Source organism: Tasmannia lanceolata, unplaced genomic scaffold, assembly GCF_043159265.1.
Source record: "Tasmannia lanceolata isolate RefF3 unplaced genomic scaffold, GAP_Taslan_0.1 ptg000112l, whole genome shotgun sequence".
NCBI lineage: Eukaryota > Viridiplantae > Streptophyta > Magnoliopsida > Canellales > Winteraceae > Tasmannia > Tasmannia lanceolata.
In genome coordinates this window covers 1,217,467-1,235,921 of record NW_027518789.1, presented here as the reverse complement: position 1 = coordinate 1,235,921, position 18,455 = coordinate 1,217,467, and the positions used below count along the sequence as shown (strand labels likewise).

Sequence of the window (18,455 nt, the reverse complement as noted above, 5' to 3'; positions counted from 1 at the left end):
TTTGATTCGGTTTGGTTCGGTTCAAAATTTTAGTGGTTCAGTTCTGGTTCAAAGTTTTGGGAACCGTATGATTTTGGTTCGGTTCTGGTTTTGGGGTTTGGAACTGAGAACCGAACCAAGAACCAAAAACATTGGAATTTTTAGAAAAAAGGTTCTTATATTAAAACTTGGATGAGAAAACAAGGGGGTGCCGATATCATTTCCCTTGGATTATTTTCACTTCAATAAAACAAAAAGTCAAAAACCCTAACTAGATCTAGCATTTGTTTGTGACTTTGTGTCATCTTACTTGCTGCCTCCCCTCTCTCTCTCTTTTCACACCCAACCAGCCAACCTTAGCACCCTTTCACAGTTCACACCCAACCCTCGTCTCTACTCTCTAGTCTCTACCTCCATCTCACAAAGCGTACCTCTTTCATCGACCTTGCTGCCTCCTCTCTCTCTTTCCACCAACTGTAAACCCTAAACTCTGTCTTTTCAAAACTTAGGGGTTTTTTTTTACAAACTTTTCGACGCTTAGCCAAACAAGAGGTAGTTTGATCAAGCTTCTCACGGCCACCTCTTCCCCTTCACGGTAAAGTTCATTTCTTGTTTGGGCTATTTAGAATCATATTCCAATTTAAGGTTTCTCTTTTGCATTTCATTTTAAAGCTAATTCCTCTTTAGTGTGCAAGTTGCTGAGCCTGAAACTTCTCATCTTCTCCCTATTTGGTTTTGGATTTCTTTTGGTCAAAGGCTGGGTAAACCCAAAACCGAACCGATCAATTTTGGTTCTGGTTCAATTTGGTTCCAAACATATATGGTTCGGTTCTGGTTCCAATTTCTGGGAACCGATTATATATGGTCGGTTCTGGTTTTACCTCAGAACCGAACTAAACCGAACCATGTCCACCCATAGTGCTAACTGGCTTAGCATTTGACATGTTGAACCTCTCCAAAATTTCTCCACATACTTCTTCTGCATTACACATGGCTTCTTTGCTTTCCTGTCTCTATAGATTTCCATCCCAAGGATCTGTTTTGTAGCCCCTAGATCCTTCATATCAAACTCCTTGTTCAGCTTAAACTTTAGAGAAATAATGTCATGTTTGTTCTTTGCAGCAATCAACATATCATCGACATATAACATCAAGAGAATAAAAGAACCTGCATTAGTAGCTCTAAAATAAACACAACAATCATACTCACAACGTGTGTAGCCCATCCACAACATGTAGGAATCAAATTGCTTGTACCATTGCCTGGGAGATTGCTTTAATCCATAAAGCGACCTCTTTAGCTTGCAAACATATTCTTCTTTACCCCTCTCTTTGAACCCCTGTGGTTGCTCCATATATATTTCCTCCTCCAACTCACCATGAAAGAATGATGTCTTAACATCGAGCTGCTCTAGCTCTAAATCCAACATAGCTACCATTGCTAATAAAACACGTATGGATGTGTGTTTCACTACCAGAGAAGATCTCATTATAATCGACCCCCTCTTCCTGTGCGTAGCCTTTAGCTACCAACCGAGCTTTAAATCTCTCTTCTTCCGTATCTGATATAGCTTTTTTCTTTCGAAATATCTACTTGCACCCGATCACTTTCCTGTCCTTGGGCTTTTCAACAAGCTCCCAAGTGTCGTTCTTCTAGAGTGATTCCATCTCTTCCATCCCTTTAACTCCATCTTAATAACAGAGAAATATACACGACTTGGACTTTGGATCCAACTTTGACCGTTGCTCACTTTAAATGTGAACATATGCTGAACAACCAAATATCCTCAATGCAGAATAGTCAACTGTCCTCCCCGTCCACACCTCCTCTGGAATCTTAAAGTCAATAGGAGTAGATGGTGATCTGTTCAGTAGAAAACATGCCATATTAACTGCCTCAACCCAAAAATGCTTTAGAAGATCTGCATTCAATCTCATGCATCTAGCTCTTTCAAAAAGTGTCATGTTCATGCGCTCAGATACACCATTCTGTTGTGGACTACCTGGAGTAGTGAAGTGTCTTGTAATTCCTTCGTCTTTGCAGAATTTGTTGAATTCCCTGTTCTTGAATTCCAACCCGGTATCTGTTCTCAACTACCTTACATGCATTCCTATCTGCTTCTCCACTTTTGCTTTCCATTGCTTAAATTTTGTGAATGTCTCTGACTTGTGTTTCATAAAATACACCCATACTTTTTTGGAGTAGTCATCAATGAAAGAAATAAAGTAAACTACTCCACCTTTAGATGGTTTCTACACGGGTCCCCATACATCTGAATGTACATAATCCAAAACACCCTTGCTTGTATGTCACCCTGTCTTGAACCTGACCTTGCACTGCTTTCCATACAAACAATATTTACAGAAGCCCAGTTTACACATTCTCACCCCCTTAAGCAATTTTCTCTCGTGAAGAACCTGCATCCCCTTCTAGCTCATATGGCCTAAACGCATGTGCCATAGAGCCGTGTCATCTATACCTGAGTCAACTGGAGTAGTAACAGCTGCTCCACCTGTCACTGTATTCCCTAGCAACCTGTACAAGTTGCCTTCTTTGTTTCCCTTCATGACAATCATTGCCCCCTTAGTCACTTTAAGGTTTCCTCCTGTTGCTATGAAACTGCACCCACTTGTATCTAAGGCCCCCAAGGAAATAAGATTATCTTCAGATCTGGGACATGCCTCACATCAGATAGAGCTCTCACCATTCCATCAAACATCTTGATTTTAATGGTGCCTATGCCGACTGTCTTACATGCTGTATCATTCCCCATCCGAACGATTCCTCCATTATAGGGTTGGTAGGTGTCAAACCAATTCCTAAATGGACACATATGATAAGAACATCCTGAATCCAAAATCCAGGTCTTACTCAAGTGATTTACTTGCGTGGAGGCTGATAGGACATCTCCATCACCGTCTAAATTCTCAGCTGCAACACTGGCCTGATCAAAAGTTTTATTCTTCTTCTTTTCCTCCATCTCTTGCTTATATTATTTGCAATTCCTCCTTATATGGCCTTCCTTGTTACAATGGAAACATCTGAATTTGCCACCTTTTTCTCTTGAGTTAGATCGAGACCCCTTCCTGAAGGTCGTTTATCTTTTGACCTTCCTCTCCCCTGACCACTACTTTTTCCTCTTGCTACCAAGCCTTCGCCTTGAGAATCACCCCCACTTGGTTTCTTACGTATATCATTTTCTAATAATACTGTAGTGACATCATAAAAAACCAAAGTGTCTTTCTGAAAAGCAAGTGTGACAACTCAAGAGGGGGGTGAAATTGGTCAATTAGAAATTTTAGGCTTAATTAGATGGATTATTAAAATCACTTTATCAATTAAGCACTAATTAATATCCTAACCCTTGTTCAAATAAACATGTTAATGAAAGCTCGGGTTTTGACATTCTAATCATGCACAATTGCTAACTCTGGTTCAAATAGATATTGTAATTAGGGTTTAAACATTTCAATCAAGTGCATTTACTAACCCTTGTTTCATTAAAAGCATAAACAAGTTAGGGTTAGAGATTACCAATCACCACACATGAAAAAGAGAGAGAGAGAGAGAGTAAGCATCCACAAGGCACAAGATTTATAGTGGTTCGGTCTATCACAAGACCTACTCCACTCTTCCAAGTTTTCCTCCGTGGGATCTCACTAAAAATGATGAAGCTGTACACCCGACTTCTCCATCTCCAAAGGGAACAAGCCCTTTCTACACGAAGCCTTGACGAGGGGACACACCCTCGTACCTAATTCACCTTTGTTAACAGGCCGAATCGGAGACCCTCACACGTCTTCACTTTTCTTAACGGGCCGAAGAGGAGACCCTCACAATGTCTTCACAATTCTTAACGGGCCGAAGAGAAGACCCTCAATGAAGAACAAATAAAAAGAAAAACTCTCAATGCCTCTTAATAGGCGGATTACAAAGTTTAAGCTCACAATCACTCCAAAGAAATAAGAAAATAAAAGCCCTATGGAGTGCCTCTTGATAAGATGTAGAAATACAAGCTCAAGAGATTTTTGCTTTTGATTTTAAAAGATGAAGCTCAAAGAGAAATAGGATTTTATCTTTCTCAAATGTTCAAAAGCTTGTTTAGATAGGTTTTGATAGTGTATATAAGGTGTATTTGAAAATATAACCGTTTGGGGGTAAAATTGTAAAAACTGGGTTGAAAAAGTCAACCTGCGCAAGCCCCAACGGCTAGTTTACCCGACCGTCGCAGTCGACCGAGCCACAGCGGTCGCCCACCCCTATCGATCGCCCTTTTTATTTTCAAATTCCTTACCGTCACGGTCGACCGGCCCATGGCGGTTGTCCGGCAAGGGCTACCTATTTGTTCAAAAATTCGGCTCATAAAAGTTATCCCGATCGACCGACCCTTGGCAGTCACTCGCCCAAACCATTCTTGAATGGTTCTATTGAAACAGAACCTATTCCGCGGTCGCCCGGCTTGACCCGGTCGACCGGCCCGCCAATATCTGGCAAGTGCTGGATTTCCAGCTACATTGCCGCGGTCGCCGGGACACCCCTGGTCGACCGGCCCTGGTAAAAATTCTATTTTAACATTTAAGATCAGGAGCTTTTGGGCCATGTTCTTTGGGCTTAAGTCCTAAGTTTTCAAACACATTTTTTATTATGTGTATGGTTTTTAAAGATGTAAAAAGTTAAGTATGAAAACCATTTGAAAACCTTTCGAAAGTGCATTTAACATAAAATCAAGAGGACTCTAAATACATTCTAAAAATAAGAACCTTGAGTCTTCTTGGAATGTATCAGCTCCTTTGCACTTCCTTGGACTTCTTCGGCTTGAATGAACTTCTTGACCTTGTTTGGCTTTTGTGACTCTTTCTCCAATCTTCAGTCCATGTTGAAAGAGGTACATGAGGTGTCACCATGGCATGTTCAACTCCAAGCTTCTTTTTGACACTTGCTAGGCAACTTGTGGGATCTTCCAACTTGTGGGATCTTCAACTTGAGCTTTCTTGACTTGAACATCTTCAAATGGTGATGTCTTCACTGTGAGTGCAAGCTCTTGATCATTATTTGTGTGGATCCACAAGCCATGTGTTGTGTTGAGTTGTGTAATGGCGATTATGACATGAAATTCCTGTATAGAACACAACACCTCAAAGCAACACATTAGTCTATAAAAATGCTAATCAATTTGAGTTTGCTAGCATCAAAACAAGGAGGTAATGTGAATGATTGAACCCATGGAAATCCTTGGGCTTACACTTTCCCAAATAACAAAGAAGTAACTAGGTTATCATATGATGGAGGAAGGGAAGCAATAAGAAGTAAAGCTTTATCTTCTTCTTCAATCTTCACCTCAACGTTCAACAATTGAGTTATAATCTTGTTAAATGTGTTAAGGTGGGACATAAGAGGAGTCCATTCTTTCATTCGGAGTCCATACAATTGTTTCTTAAGAAATAATTTATTTGACAAAGATTTAGCCATGTATAGACTCTCTAATTTCTGTTGGTGGTAATGTTCTTCAGTCAAGGATATGAGAAAGAAGAAGATAAGCTTCAAGGCGCGTAATCGCTTTCCTTAAGACAATATTCGCCCCCACCAGTTGTGTGCAAAGGGGATCCGCGAATTGCCTATAAGATACAATGAAGCCTTGTAGAACAATTCTAGAAATGTTTGATGACGCTTTGCACAAGCGGAATCAAACCCCAAAACACCTTTTTAGAAATTCAAACCTTAGAGAAACTCACTAAAACTGTTTCTACAGAAAAAAGATTTTAGTGCACTGTTTTATGAATAAAACTATCTTGAAAATAAAAGTGAGAGAGATTGCTAGAGAGAGGAAAAACTACAGCAATAACTGCTTTATCTCTCTCTCTCTCTCTCTCTCTCTCTCTCTCTCTCTCTTTTAAAAGACAGGTTTTTACTTCTTTTATAAAATCCTTGATGTCTTTTCATTAAGAGACACATCTCTTAAAAACATCCCTTTGATTGGTTTGAATAATGATTATTTGATCACAACTCTTGGTGATTTAAGTGTCTTGGATCACCCACAAAGTGTCCTTTGTGTTTGGAAAACATCCATGACTCTTGGGAAGCAAAAGACATGAAGAAAAGATGAAAAACGGAAGTGAAAAGTCATGTCTATTTTCTCCCAACGAATAGTTTTTCAAACAGCCGCGGTCACCTGCCGGCATGCGCCTGTCCATTTTATTTTTTTACGATCCAAAGAACCGCAGTCGACCGGTCTTTCGCGATCGACCTCCGACACCTCACTAGAAATCAATTACGTTTCCAGTAACCAATCCGCGGTCGCCAGGGAAACTCCGGTTGACCGGCCCTGTCTTAAAATTCTTTTTATATTTAAAATTAAAAACTTGTAAAAACATTTTAATTTCCAAATACTACTTCGCATTTTGAAAATTCTCTAACAATTTCTTCCATAATTCAGGTGCAATTTTAATTCCAAGGACATTGTACATTACCTCATCTGAGAGACATAGCGGATAGCACTGACTACTTTCATCTGGATTTCCTCCCACTCTTCTTCTTTCATTGTTACCGGCTTCTTATTTTTCCCCGACAATGCCTTATATAACCCTTGTTGAACCAACAAGTCTTGAACTCTTTGTTGCCATAGGCTGAAATTTCTCTTGCCATCAAATCGCTCTACCTCAAACTTCGTGTTTGAGCCTTTCGCAGTCATTTTGGATCAAACCCACAACCTCGTCAAGAAAACTCCACCTCGACGAGAATCCACCACAAACGCCGAACGCTCCGCTGTTCTTGCCCGGCAAGATTGATCCAACAGCTTTGATACCAATTTGTAGAATATCTACGGACAATGGTCCGATTAAAATCCGCGATCTAAAGCAAGATAAAACAAACCACAATTGCAACCCATAAAGAACACATAATTTTTACGTGGATCGGCAAAGCCTACGCCCACAGGTGATTCAAGAGAAATATTCCACTAATCAAGAAAGATACAAAGATTACAATTGGCTTCTTCAATCGATCCAACACTTGATCGATTTCCAAACCCTTCCCTTGTAACCCTTTCACAAAAGTCCCTCTTGATTTCTTCTCTTGTAGTGCACACAAGAGAAAATCCGTCGCTTTCGTCCTTCTCCACAAGCTAAGAGAATATCTTCTTTCCCTTGTATTCAAGAGGCAAAAAACCCTGGTTTTTCTTCTCCCAATTCAAGAGGCACAAAACAACAGGTTTTTCTTCTCTTTTCTTGGCCAAGGAAAACGTCACTTTTTTTTTTCTCTTTCTCCAAAAGGAATCGTATGAGAGAGGGAGAGTTTTTCCAAAAAAAGAAAAACACACTTTCTATTTTGGCTACAAAGCAAAAATACACTTTCCCCAAACCACACGACTCATACGTCGGTGGCTTGGGAAACAAGCAACTTTCCAACAGTTACTTTTGAAATTCGTTTTCATAGCCCATTGGTGGTGGTATAAGAAATGGCGGCAGGAGAAGTAATGGCGAAATTACTGCAAGGAGTATGATGCGGAGAATATTCACACATTCCAAATTATCACATTTACAGTTTCTTTTTTCAAAAGGAAAAATTGCCAATGGGGGCATCAAAATACGAGAATTGCCCACGGGTGACACACTTTTGAAAAATTGTTAGAGAGGGACGACATGGGGGTTATCAAGTCTCTAAATGGGGTTATCCACCCTCTAAGTGAGGTTATCAAACTCTCAAAAGAGGGTTATCAGCCCTCGTTAACAATTTTTCAAAAGGTTGTCCCCCATTGGCAATTCCCGTATTTTGATGTCCCCACTGGCAATTTTACCGAAAATAGGATGATTCAAAAGACTAAAATACCCTCACACTTATGTTAGTTTAATCCTTTTCGAATAAGGCAGTGATATCCCCCCTCCCTAGGCTAAAATCCTCCCTCTCACAGTTGGTGTGCCCCACAATTAATTTGTTTCAAGGTAGGCCCCACCCATATTTTTCAAAATGTAGGGTACACAGCCCACACCACAGGATGATCCAAACCGTCCATTTGATGGGCCACAACATAAATAAGTTGGGCTGTAAAATCTCATTTCGATGAGATGATCCTAGCCCTCCGATCTAAAGAGAAATTGTACAGTATGGAAACCTCTATAGATTGGAGGGTTGTGATCATCCCATGGAAATGATTTTTGGAGCACAACCTATTTACGTTGCAGCCCATCGAATGGATTGCTTGGATCATCCTATGGTGTGGGCCGTAAAATAACATTAAGGCTCAATTGTAGGCCCCACTCATATTTTTCAAAATGAAGTGTGCGGTCCACACCATAGGACGATCCAAGCCGTCCATTTGATAGTCCGCAACGTAAATAGGTTGTGCCCCATAATCATTTCCATAGGATGATTGCAACCCTCCGGTCTATAAGGTTTCCATGTGGTTTCTCTTTAGATCATCTAGGATCATCCTGTGGAAATGATTTTTAGGACACAACCTATTAATGATGTGGTCCATCAAATGGAGGGTTTGGATCTTCCTATGGTGTGGATCGTACGCTTTATTTTTGTAAAATATGAGTGGAGCCTACCTTTCAAAGATTTAAATAAATTAATTGTTGGGCCCACCAACGTTCAGAGAGAGAGAGAGAGAGAGAGAGAGAGAGAGAGAGAGAGAGAGAGAGAGAGGGGGAGATGGACCGGTTTGGTAGTGGGATACGACTGCCCTTTTTATGCCATGATATCATTTCCCTAGTTATTACGAAAACCAATGCAAATGCTCCTCTCTCAAATAAAAGCTTCGTACTTACACCGTCAATGAGTCCTATTAGAAGTCTCTCTCTCCCTCCTCAGTCCTAGAGTTTTTCATTTCATTTCTTTTCTTTTAGCTCTGTTTTGGATGCAGCAAGGTCTTCTTCTTCTTCTTCTAGTGGGATTCTCTTTGTTCTGGCCTTCTGGGAGTTGTACTACAAGTTGTAATCAGGTTATCTTCTATAAACTATCTCATCAAGCAACTTACAAATGTAAGAATGTTCCATTTCAGATTCTCTTTGTTATTATTGGTCTGCTTGAAATGGCTGCATTCTTTCCAAGCCATTTCAAATTATATTATTTTCTTGTTTTTATGAATGTGTTGTTGAAACACATGTTGCTGTTATACGTAAGCTCTATTCTTCCTTGTTGGTGTCTTGTATGGACTTTTAATGAAATTTGGTTTAATTTACAAGTTTCAATTATATCCAGACTATTGGGAAATTTGGATTAGTTATTATTTGGATAAATATGATTGTCTTGTTTTATGTGTTGTAGTTAGTAAATTAGGGCTTGTATGTTGATTTTGCCAATCTCCAACAATATTGAGACCTCTAGAAGTATTTTCTGTATTGAAAATCTCTAAATATAGAATTTTGGGTTCAATGCGTTTTTCCTTAAGAATTAAGAATTTAAGATTCTTCATGGGATATCAATTCCTATTTGCATTTTGAAAATCTAATTTCTTGAGCTTATGCATTTGAAAGATGTATATAGCACAACTTGGTTGGATTGCTAGAATATGATATTTAGTTTCTTCAAGCATATAGCTTGCAGGGTCTTTTCTTGTCCCTAGTCGTTCAATTTGTTAATCATGAGATGGAAGCCCGGAATAATTGGCCTGGTGGTCCAGACGAGTCCAAAACATTTGGATTGTATACTGTGTGGGAGAAATAAAGAGAACAAAGAGAAGTTACCAAAAGTTGGAAATCAAATTATGTGAATCCTATACTGTAATCCAGAACATGAGCATTTATAATTTGTGTGGGCTTTTGATTTTTTTGTTTTTAATTTTTATAATAATGCATTAATGATTGTATAATAATTTATTGGGATTTGCTAGCATCCATCGCAGAAGACATATCGCCATGCTCATTTAACTCTATTTTTTAAGATGATTCTAACTATGCCATCATTTAGGCTTCCTCTTTGCATATAAGAAAAATTATTGTACTTTCAATTAATCGTGCTTTCTTTTCGATCCAACATAATTTTCTTCTCATGCATTGCACAGGTAGTCCCACCAGTAAACAATAATTAGCGAAAAAACATAGAGTCATGGTGAAATCGGTTAGAAACAATGAATGACAAAAAACGAGGTAAAATAAAGACAACGAATATGTCAATCGGTTGTTTTCAAACTGGTCGATTGCAAGGGTACCTCTGTGTCGAACAAGCTAGTTAAGGTTTGATTATCAGACTTGCAATGAATCATCGCACACTTGCCAAACATGGAAAAAATGGATTCACTTATTTAACAATTATTTTAAGAAATATTCATCTCATATAACTTTTATGCTTGTATTATTTAAGAGATGGATGAAGAAAATGGAAACGACAATGCATATGATGGGCCATATCTCTGGGTCTAAATTGGTATCCCAAACAGAGATCTCATTTGCAAGATTGAGGTGTACAGAATTCAATGGCTTAACGACTTCATCAAATGTCTAGAGTCATTCAATGAGACTGGGACCAAGGGCAATAATCCAGACTTGTAGTCGCCAATACCTAATCACCATACACATGTTAGTGGGTCAAAATGTTTTTCTCATTATATGATTAGTTGAAACCTTTAATTGATCTAGGCCATCCACTTCTTGGAGTCCACATTGATCTCCCCAGAAGAAGAAAGACATTGAAATGATGGCCCCTAAGTATAACTGTTACACATATTCATTTCTTTTTGGGCCACAACCAATGGTTAAAAGGAAGAACTCTTCATTTTCCCGCAGGTTTGTAAAATGAAATATTTCTTGTTCATTAACTGAGATGAGAGTGTATGGCCTTGATGTAGAGCAGGTCCTAGCCAAAGATTGTGGGTAATATTTCACGTAGGTTGCTATTTTCTTTTCACCATTTCCATGTGAGAGGGCATGTGCTTGTGTATGTAATATTCCATATATGGGGTAATTTTGTCCTTTTATGTTAGTAGGGATTAGTATAAGTAGGATGCATTTTGTCATTAGAGGAGACTTTTACAAAATTTTCAATTAGAGACTTTGTTTTCTGCTTGAGGGATTTCAAGCAGTGATGTTTTACCTGTGGCGTGTTCAAGGTCAGATTTCTGAATTAATTTTCTGCATCATAGAGTCTTTTCTATCATTTCCTTGTTGCAAGCAAGAATTACATACGTGATTTGGTGTTCAAGTGTCTCCACGCCTGGACCGATTTCTGTCCCGATAAATAGAAGCAAGTGACAGTTTTGGCCCATCGAAATCACTCTGAATTCTTGAACAACATTTAGTTCAGTTCCTTCAAATGATAGGCGACCTAAATATTTACAGCAATAAGATCTTCTCTTCAATTGAGTAAAATATCCGTTTGAGTTTGTTTCAGCCACTACGTTTTAAACCTCATTCAATCTCAGAACAGGACACTCACATTTCAAGCCATCGAAATGGTTTATTGTGGATTTGGAAGCAAAGCCTTGTCCAGAAATTAACTTCAGCTTGCTTATTGGATGTTTGTTCAAACCGAGAATCTAATTCAGGTGTTTTGGAGTTTTCCAATCTAGTCCATGCATTTTGGGAGTGTTTTTCTTTTTTTCTTTTTTTTATTACTCGGGACTGCAATTTAGTGCTCTTATTCATCTCTATTAGATTCTCTCTGAGCTCTATATATCCACATAACTCCATGCATTTAGGACATCTGATAAACTGGAGTTTTTATACCTGAGCATAAACAGCACAAAAAGTCATTAAGCATACTTTTCACAGTCCAACAAATGGCCTGGCTCAATCATATTACAAGCAGATATGCACAGAGTTTTTAATGATTTCAGAGGGCTTAATCCAAGAGCTCGATTTATGACTTGGGACTGCAATTTCGTGGTTGATTTCTTCTTTAGGACAATTTGCCTTGAGTCATTTGCTGGATGTGGTGTTTGCATTCCCCTCAATGTAGTGGAAGTTCTTTGTGGAACTTAGCAAATATACAAGGTCTGAATTTAAATAGTTCTTGTGGCTATTATCTGTCATTGAGATCAGAGTTTGGTGAACATCTTGTGTGCCTTCCAACTGTTATGAATCTCAGTGTTTGAACACCATTATCCGTTGCTCAGATTACATTGAATCCCAAACTAAACAGCCTTGTTTGTGCGTGACCTGTTTGTTTGGGATATTACAATCCTTCATACTATTGTTGGATGCATCTTGTGTTATGTAGGATGCTAATTCTAGTAGAAGTTCAACAAATCTAAGGGTCTGCATCAATTAGGGCATAGATAGACAAACACTATGGGCATGAGAATTGTTCTGGTAATCAGTTAACTGAGTGTGCTGCTCACCAAATTTCTGGTAACCCCAATTTGGTAGTTACTTTGGAAGTTCCCAAGTGATAGTTCTTGACCTTTGAGTTCCAAACAAATCCTTACTACTTTTGTATAAGCACTATTTCCTTTTTTATCAGCCCAACAAGATGGAATTATTATGAATTTGGTAATGAATGTGTGTCCTTTCCTCCTTTCCGTCTTCTTGAACAGCCCTCTCCCCTAGCTGCATCTCGAACAGTACCAGCCGTCTGTCCATCTCTAGCGAAAAAACCCTTCGCCCCCAATCGCTTTGATATTACAAAAGTTGGCATGCTGGAACTCGGCTACCAGAATAAATTTGGGGAAAACAGCCCCTGACATACATTTATTTCTTTTCTTTGTTGCTTCTGAAGCTAGTTGCTGCTGCATGTCTTTCTGTACTCATGAAAGGCTTGTACTTGTTATGGATGAACGAGTATTGATGCCCAAAAAAGTATGTTACTTGTCTGGCAACAGTTTTGGGATACTTTCTTCTATTACATTTCAACCAAATATTTCTTCATATATCTCCCCACTCCCTACATAGACAGAATAAATTTCCCTTCGTTTTTCGATGATGCATTTGTGTGGGGATGTTTTCTTCTTTAGCTGCCCCCACACACATGCGCGCACGCGAAAAAAAAGACATCTCTGCACAAATTCGAAAATAATAGGCTTACGGATGCATGATCGGACAATTAGATTCTAATTCACAGATTTCTATTCTGTTATTTCGCTATGTATACTTGAAATTAGTTTTGGCATTGCAAATTTCATCCTATGTTATTCTTTTTCTCAATTAAAATGTTATTCTACTAACCTTATTTCTTGTTCCCTTGAAAGGAATAGTGAAATTTATTTGATATCTTCTGTTTCAGATCACATGCATTTCACATACAAAGGTCATTCACTTGAGCTGATATTTTCTGGTTTAATATTTTCTTTCATAGCATACATCCACAGCACATTCAGACATAATTGCACTATATCCAAGAAAGAGTATTATAAATTGTAGAACTTAGCTGTCTACAAGTGTTCTAGGGCACTCTTGCTGAAAATCACTCGAATCGTTGCAACTCTCAATCTATCTGTATCCGAAAATGACATTTTGGGGTGGGTATTTTCTTGATCTCTTTCTACCATCTCCCATTTTTTCCTTGTTTTTCCTTATGTGCTTATGTAGAAATTTCAGTATTTATAGAACATTGCTTAGTGTCTTTGTTCCCTTTATATTTTTCTTCTGCTTTTATCAATAAAATGGTGTTTATGGTTGATTTTCTTTGATTTTTTATTAGGGGTTGAAATAAAGCCAGGAACACCATATACCCATCGAAATGATGAGACGCGAGTAAGGCTTCACATTGGTCAGGTTTGTTTCAAAAATCCACGAGATTTTTCTTTTGATTTTGGTTTTTTTATATAATTCCTGTGTTGTGTATAAGAGCATCTGTTTCGATGTCGGTCTTTATTTTTTTTGCTTGAGAAAAGTAGTGTTGTTGCAGGCAATACTGGGTTCTGGTCCAAAAACAAAGAATAAGGTTGTTGTCCAGTGTAATATAGGCAACAAGAGTCCTGTTCTAATTTGTGCTTTATTGCCTGATAAATCCGAGTGGTGCCCATTGAATCTCGAATTTGAGGAGGAAGACGATGTCATTTTCTCCGTTCTTGGTCCAAAGAGTGTGCATCTTAGTGGTTACTATCTGAGGCCTCTAATCAATCGTGATGGCGAAGAAACGTATCCTTTTCATAAAAAAATTAATACTTTCATGGTGTTCCCCTTTAATTTCTTTTTCTTTCAATCTTTCCTATGTTTTCTTTCTTAATAGGACTTTCTATGAGATCATTGGACATGATTAATCTATTCAAAGAAGCAGCCAACAGCCTTTTTTTTGTTTGTTTCCCAAATCTTGTTTTTGTTACTTCTTTTATGTTTTCCTTTACTGCTATGTTCAAGTGATTCTTATGGGGAAGATATTGTCGAGACCGATACTGATCAGTCCAGTGATTATGATGAATCGGAAGATGAATATGATGATGATTTCATTGATGATGATGATCTTGAAATGTCCGATGCCTCTCCTAAGCCCAAAAACGAAGGTATCCTTGTTCTCGAGTGGCTTATCTTTTTGAATTAAGAAATGCGAGTATGCTTTTATGTATGTTCAATAGTGCATTAACATGTGCATGCCGATGTATAGAATGGATTAGTCCAAATGTATGCTACTTATGTTAAATTTGTAGTAGTTATGGAATACTAGATGTTTCTTTGTTTGATGAATCGTTGGTATACGATGGAAATTTATACACTTGGTTTTGAGATTTAATGTTCTACGAAATGATGAACATTCTTTCCATTTGTAATGTTACTGGTTCTGATTCTAGCTGAAATTGCGGAGATAGTAGACGATCAAAAATCTGCAAATGGTAATGGTACTCACAGACGTCTTAAGAAGAAGTTTCAAATCAGCGACTCTGATGGTGATGGTGGTTCAGAGAAGCAAATTATCAAGACTTCCAACACTCCAGTTTTGGAAAGCGAAGATGAAGATGATTTTCCTATTTCTTCAATCTTCAAAAAACATGATATTAAAAAATCCAAAGCAAAGGAAAAACTGGATAAGAAGACAGATGAGGAATGCATGACGAAGAAGGCAAAAGATGAGAGCCATCGTGTCACGTGCTTAAAAAGGAAGGTCGATGCTATTGATCAAGATGGTGACTCAACCAGGTGACAATTTCTTTATGAACTAGTTTTTTTCTGAGATATTAGCTGTGAGTATGAATAGTTTAAAGACAAATTTATTACTTTTTGTGTTAAATATTTATTGTATGAATGACTTTTTGGGTCCTTGGAATCATTATTTGGTTAAGGAATCATTTTGTTTTGGTATTGAAACTCTAATTAAATCCTTTATTTGGTTAAATCCATTTTGTTTTGCTATTGAAACTCAAATTTAATGTCTTTTTTAAATAAATCCCTGTTGCGTCTCAGCACATTTTGGCCCATGAGAGGGGACATTTGGATTTTGCATCTAATTGAATTGTGATAATATTTTAATCTCTGTCATGAATTATTAGAACCCATTGAGCCCAATGAATTGGTATGTTCCTATTCCACTCATTTTTTGATGATCATGCTATGGATAGATCTTCGAATAATTCATTTGACCCAAGGGAAGCTATAATGTCCGGATGTTCTCTGTAACATTGTGTAGTTTATTGAACTCTTTGCATAATTTTATAATGCTATTTGTATCTTACAAAAAAGAAATGATTGTTTAGTTATTTGATTGCCGAGTGAAGAATATTTACATACGACCAATATGAACCCTAACCTTCATTGGTAACTGCATAATTTCATTTTGACTGAAAGTATTCTAGGAGAAGTTCGAATCCATTGCATTTGGATATTGATTAGTCCCTTTGTTAGTATCACCCAAATATTTGTTTTCCTGTACTTCAAGTCCTCCCGACCCAATAAGTTATTGGATGAAGAAAGGAATGTTTTTCCTTTTCTTTTTGGGAACTGTTCTCAAAGAGTGTGAAGCATTTGTTGTTTCCATTCTGTTCAGGAGTATCAAAGAGATCTGATTATTTGATCTTTTGTTTCAGTTTCAGAGTCTAGGATATTTTAGGAAATGTTTATATGCTGGCAATTGTGTTAACATTTGCTATTGTTGTTCTGGCAATTGTGTTAACATTTGCTATTGTTGTTCTGTGCAGGAGTGTCAATGCCGCTGCTGTCATTCAAGATGAGAATAAGAAAATGAATAATAAGAAGCGTAAGACCAATGAGGTTGATGCAAATGCAAACAGTGAGGAACCTGGGAAAATGGAAGAAGTGAAAAAGGAGCCTATTAAGGAGCAGAAAGCTGAAGTGCTGCCATTAAAAGCAATGACATACCCCAATGGGCTTGTAGTTGAGGAACTCTCAACAGACAAACAACACGGCAAAAGGGCTTCTCCTGGAAAAAAGGTAAATCCTATTGATGTTCATTAACTTCCAATGAGTGGAGTGGTGTATTGTAAGTGGTGTTACAGGACGTAGTTACATAGAAGATGACACATGCTTATTCAGTATCGATTGTTACTTTTTTTGCGCTTTGATTTTTTTGATGCCAACTGTTAATTAGTTTATGCTCTATGGATCTGAAAACATAGTTCATATGCACTGCAATCCTATAGTAGTTATTTTCTTTATCATGCTCTCTCAAACAACATAGAAAACATTTATCGTGAAAATCAATTGATCGAACTGACACTTGGTTTCAGGTATCTATCCACTACAGTGGCATTCTAGAGAATGGAGATGTGTTTGATTCAAATATTGGCCAAAGTCCATTTAAGTTCCGCCTAGGTATATTGTCATACTTAACTTAATTTGCATATGCCACAAACTTGATTCGTTCATGTTTTAAACAATCGTATCATTAACCAATAGTTTTTTAATACAGGTAAAGGAAAAGTTATAAAGGGTTTTGATGTTGGTATTGAAGGTAGTTATCTCTTAGCCTAAAATCTTTATTTGATTCCAAGGCCAATTTCATTTTTTCTATAAGTTTTTGGGGTATACTTCTTAATTTCATGTACGTATGTATATCCCTAGGCATGCATGTTGGCGACAAAAGAAGGCTCACTATCCCTCCATCAATGGGGTATGTAATCTCGAAAGCCAAATCTTGATGTTGTCTTCTGCCTATACTCTTTAATCCTTCTTTTTTTTTTTCGTTTTACTTGTCTACTACTATATCCTTCTGGTCTTTTAATGTAATTCAATTTTCTCTTGATGCAGTTATGGGTTCAAAGATGTAGGGAAGATACCAGGGAAGTCAACACTTGTATTTGATGTTGAGTTGGTTCATGTTAAGTAAATTGAGTAAGCAATGGCTGCTCTTTTTTTTGCTACTTCTGTGTTGCTATTATGCGGCTTAATTTTGGAGAGTGTAACGAGTCGTCATAGAAAATATGCAGTTCTTTGGAAATAGGTATGGATGTGGAAAGTTTGGGCTGTATGCATCAATTTTATGACTTGACAGTTACCATATGTTACAACAGAAATGCAGATCACCATTTTGGTTGACATTTTTAGTGCATAGTAGCAAAATTATATACGTATGGTTAACCATAGCCTTTTAGGCAACATATTGGGCTGTTCTTCATGGGGATAGAAATCCTTAAATAAGCTGTTATATGGGTTGGCTATATTGCTTTGATAATTTTATCTTGAATAAAGCTTTGGATTGGCCACCTGTTTGTATGGTATACCCCACTCAGTGGAGAACCGCAACATTGTAACGATTGTAACTGCTATGTATTGGTGATTTATGTTTAATATGTCGGTAATTAATACTAAATAAATTATATTAGCAACATGAGATTAAAAACTTAGTAATTAAAATGTAATTGAAATTAACAAATTTTTTGTGTCAAAGTCGTGGACGATGGTCAAATTTTATGCCCCACCCATTTCTATGACAAATTTTCTTCAAATTTTATCCTTTTTTTTAAAGATTTTCCAGATTTTTTGATTGGTTAAAGTAGGCTAATTTCTTTTTCCTCAACACATTGTTTGAAATCTCATTCCTCGCTGTTCTTTGAGGACTGTTTGACAATCATGAAAAATTGTTTCATGGAATATTTCTCTTCGGGATTGTAAGAGAGGAGCTGCAGAGGAGGGAGGGGGAGAGAATTGAGAAGGCTGAATTCAAGAAAGCATGGAGAGAAATCCTTAATAAAAACAGCATGCTCTCCTCACCCTCCTTCTCTTACAATTGGCCCCTCTATTATTTCATGGAATATTTTTTCATGGCTGCCAAATGCCCTAAATATCTGTTAAATTTGAAAAATCTTTTTTTTCTCACATTTCCTTTTTAGGGGCTGTTTGGATTCGTAGATTTTAGAATCTGGGATTTCTTCAAGATTCTAGATGAGAGACGAGAAGAAGTGGATCAGCCATCTTTTTCTTATTTCTCGCCCTTCTTTCCGTCAGCAAGAGTAGCAGATCATCCATTGTTTCTGGGTTTTAGAAATCTCAGGATGAGGGAGAGATTTTTAAAACCTGGATTTCTTATCTAAAATCCAAGAAACGTTGTCATGACCTGAATGGAATCGCCCAAAATTTTGCAAGCCAATAAGGAAAGGTTCGCTTAAAATCTGCTTCATTCGTAGGGTCAAACTATGACCTTCCAGAATAAATAAA

General features: G+C 37.6%; 1 protein-coding gene across 1 annotated transcript; it reads left to right on the top strand.

Moving 5' to 3' along the window:
• Nucleotides 1-8,717: 8,717 nt before the first annotated feature.
• LOC143865829 (peptidyl-prolyl cis-trans isomerase FKBP53-like) lies at nt 8,718-17,338 on the top strand. Its single transcript, XM_077375931.1, has 11 exons — nt 8,718-8,917; nt 13,207-13,369; nt 13,552-13,625; nt 13,759-13,991; nt 14,211-14,353; nt 14,639-14,984; nt 15,980-16,232; nt 16,529-16,613; nt 16,711-16,752; nt 16,863-16,911; nt 17,049-17,338. The coding sequence occupies exons 2-11, from the start codon at nt 13,357-13,359 to the stop codon at nt 17,125-17,127; spliced, it is 1,317 nt and encodes a 438-aa protein (XP_077232046.1). The 5' UTR covers nt 8,718-8,917; nt 13,207-13,356; the 3' UTR covers nt 17,128-17,338.
• The last annotated feature ends 1,117 nt before the right edge of the window (nt 17,339-18,455 follow it).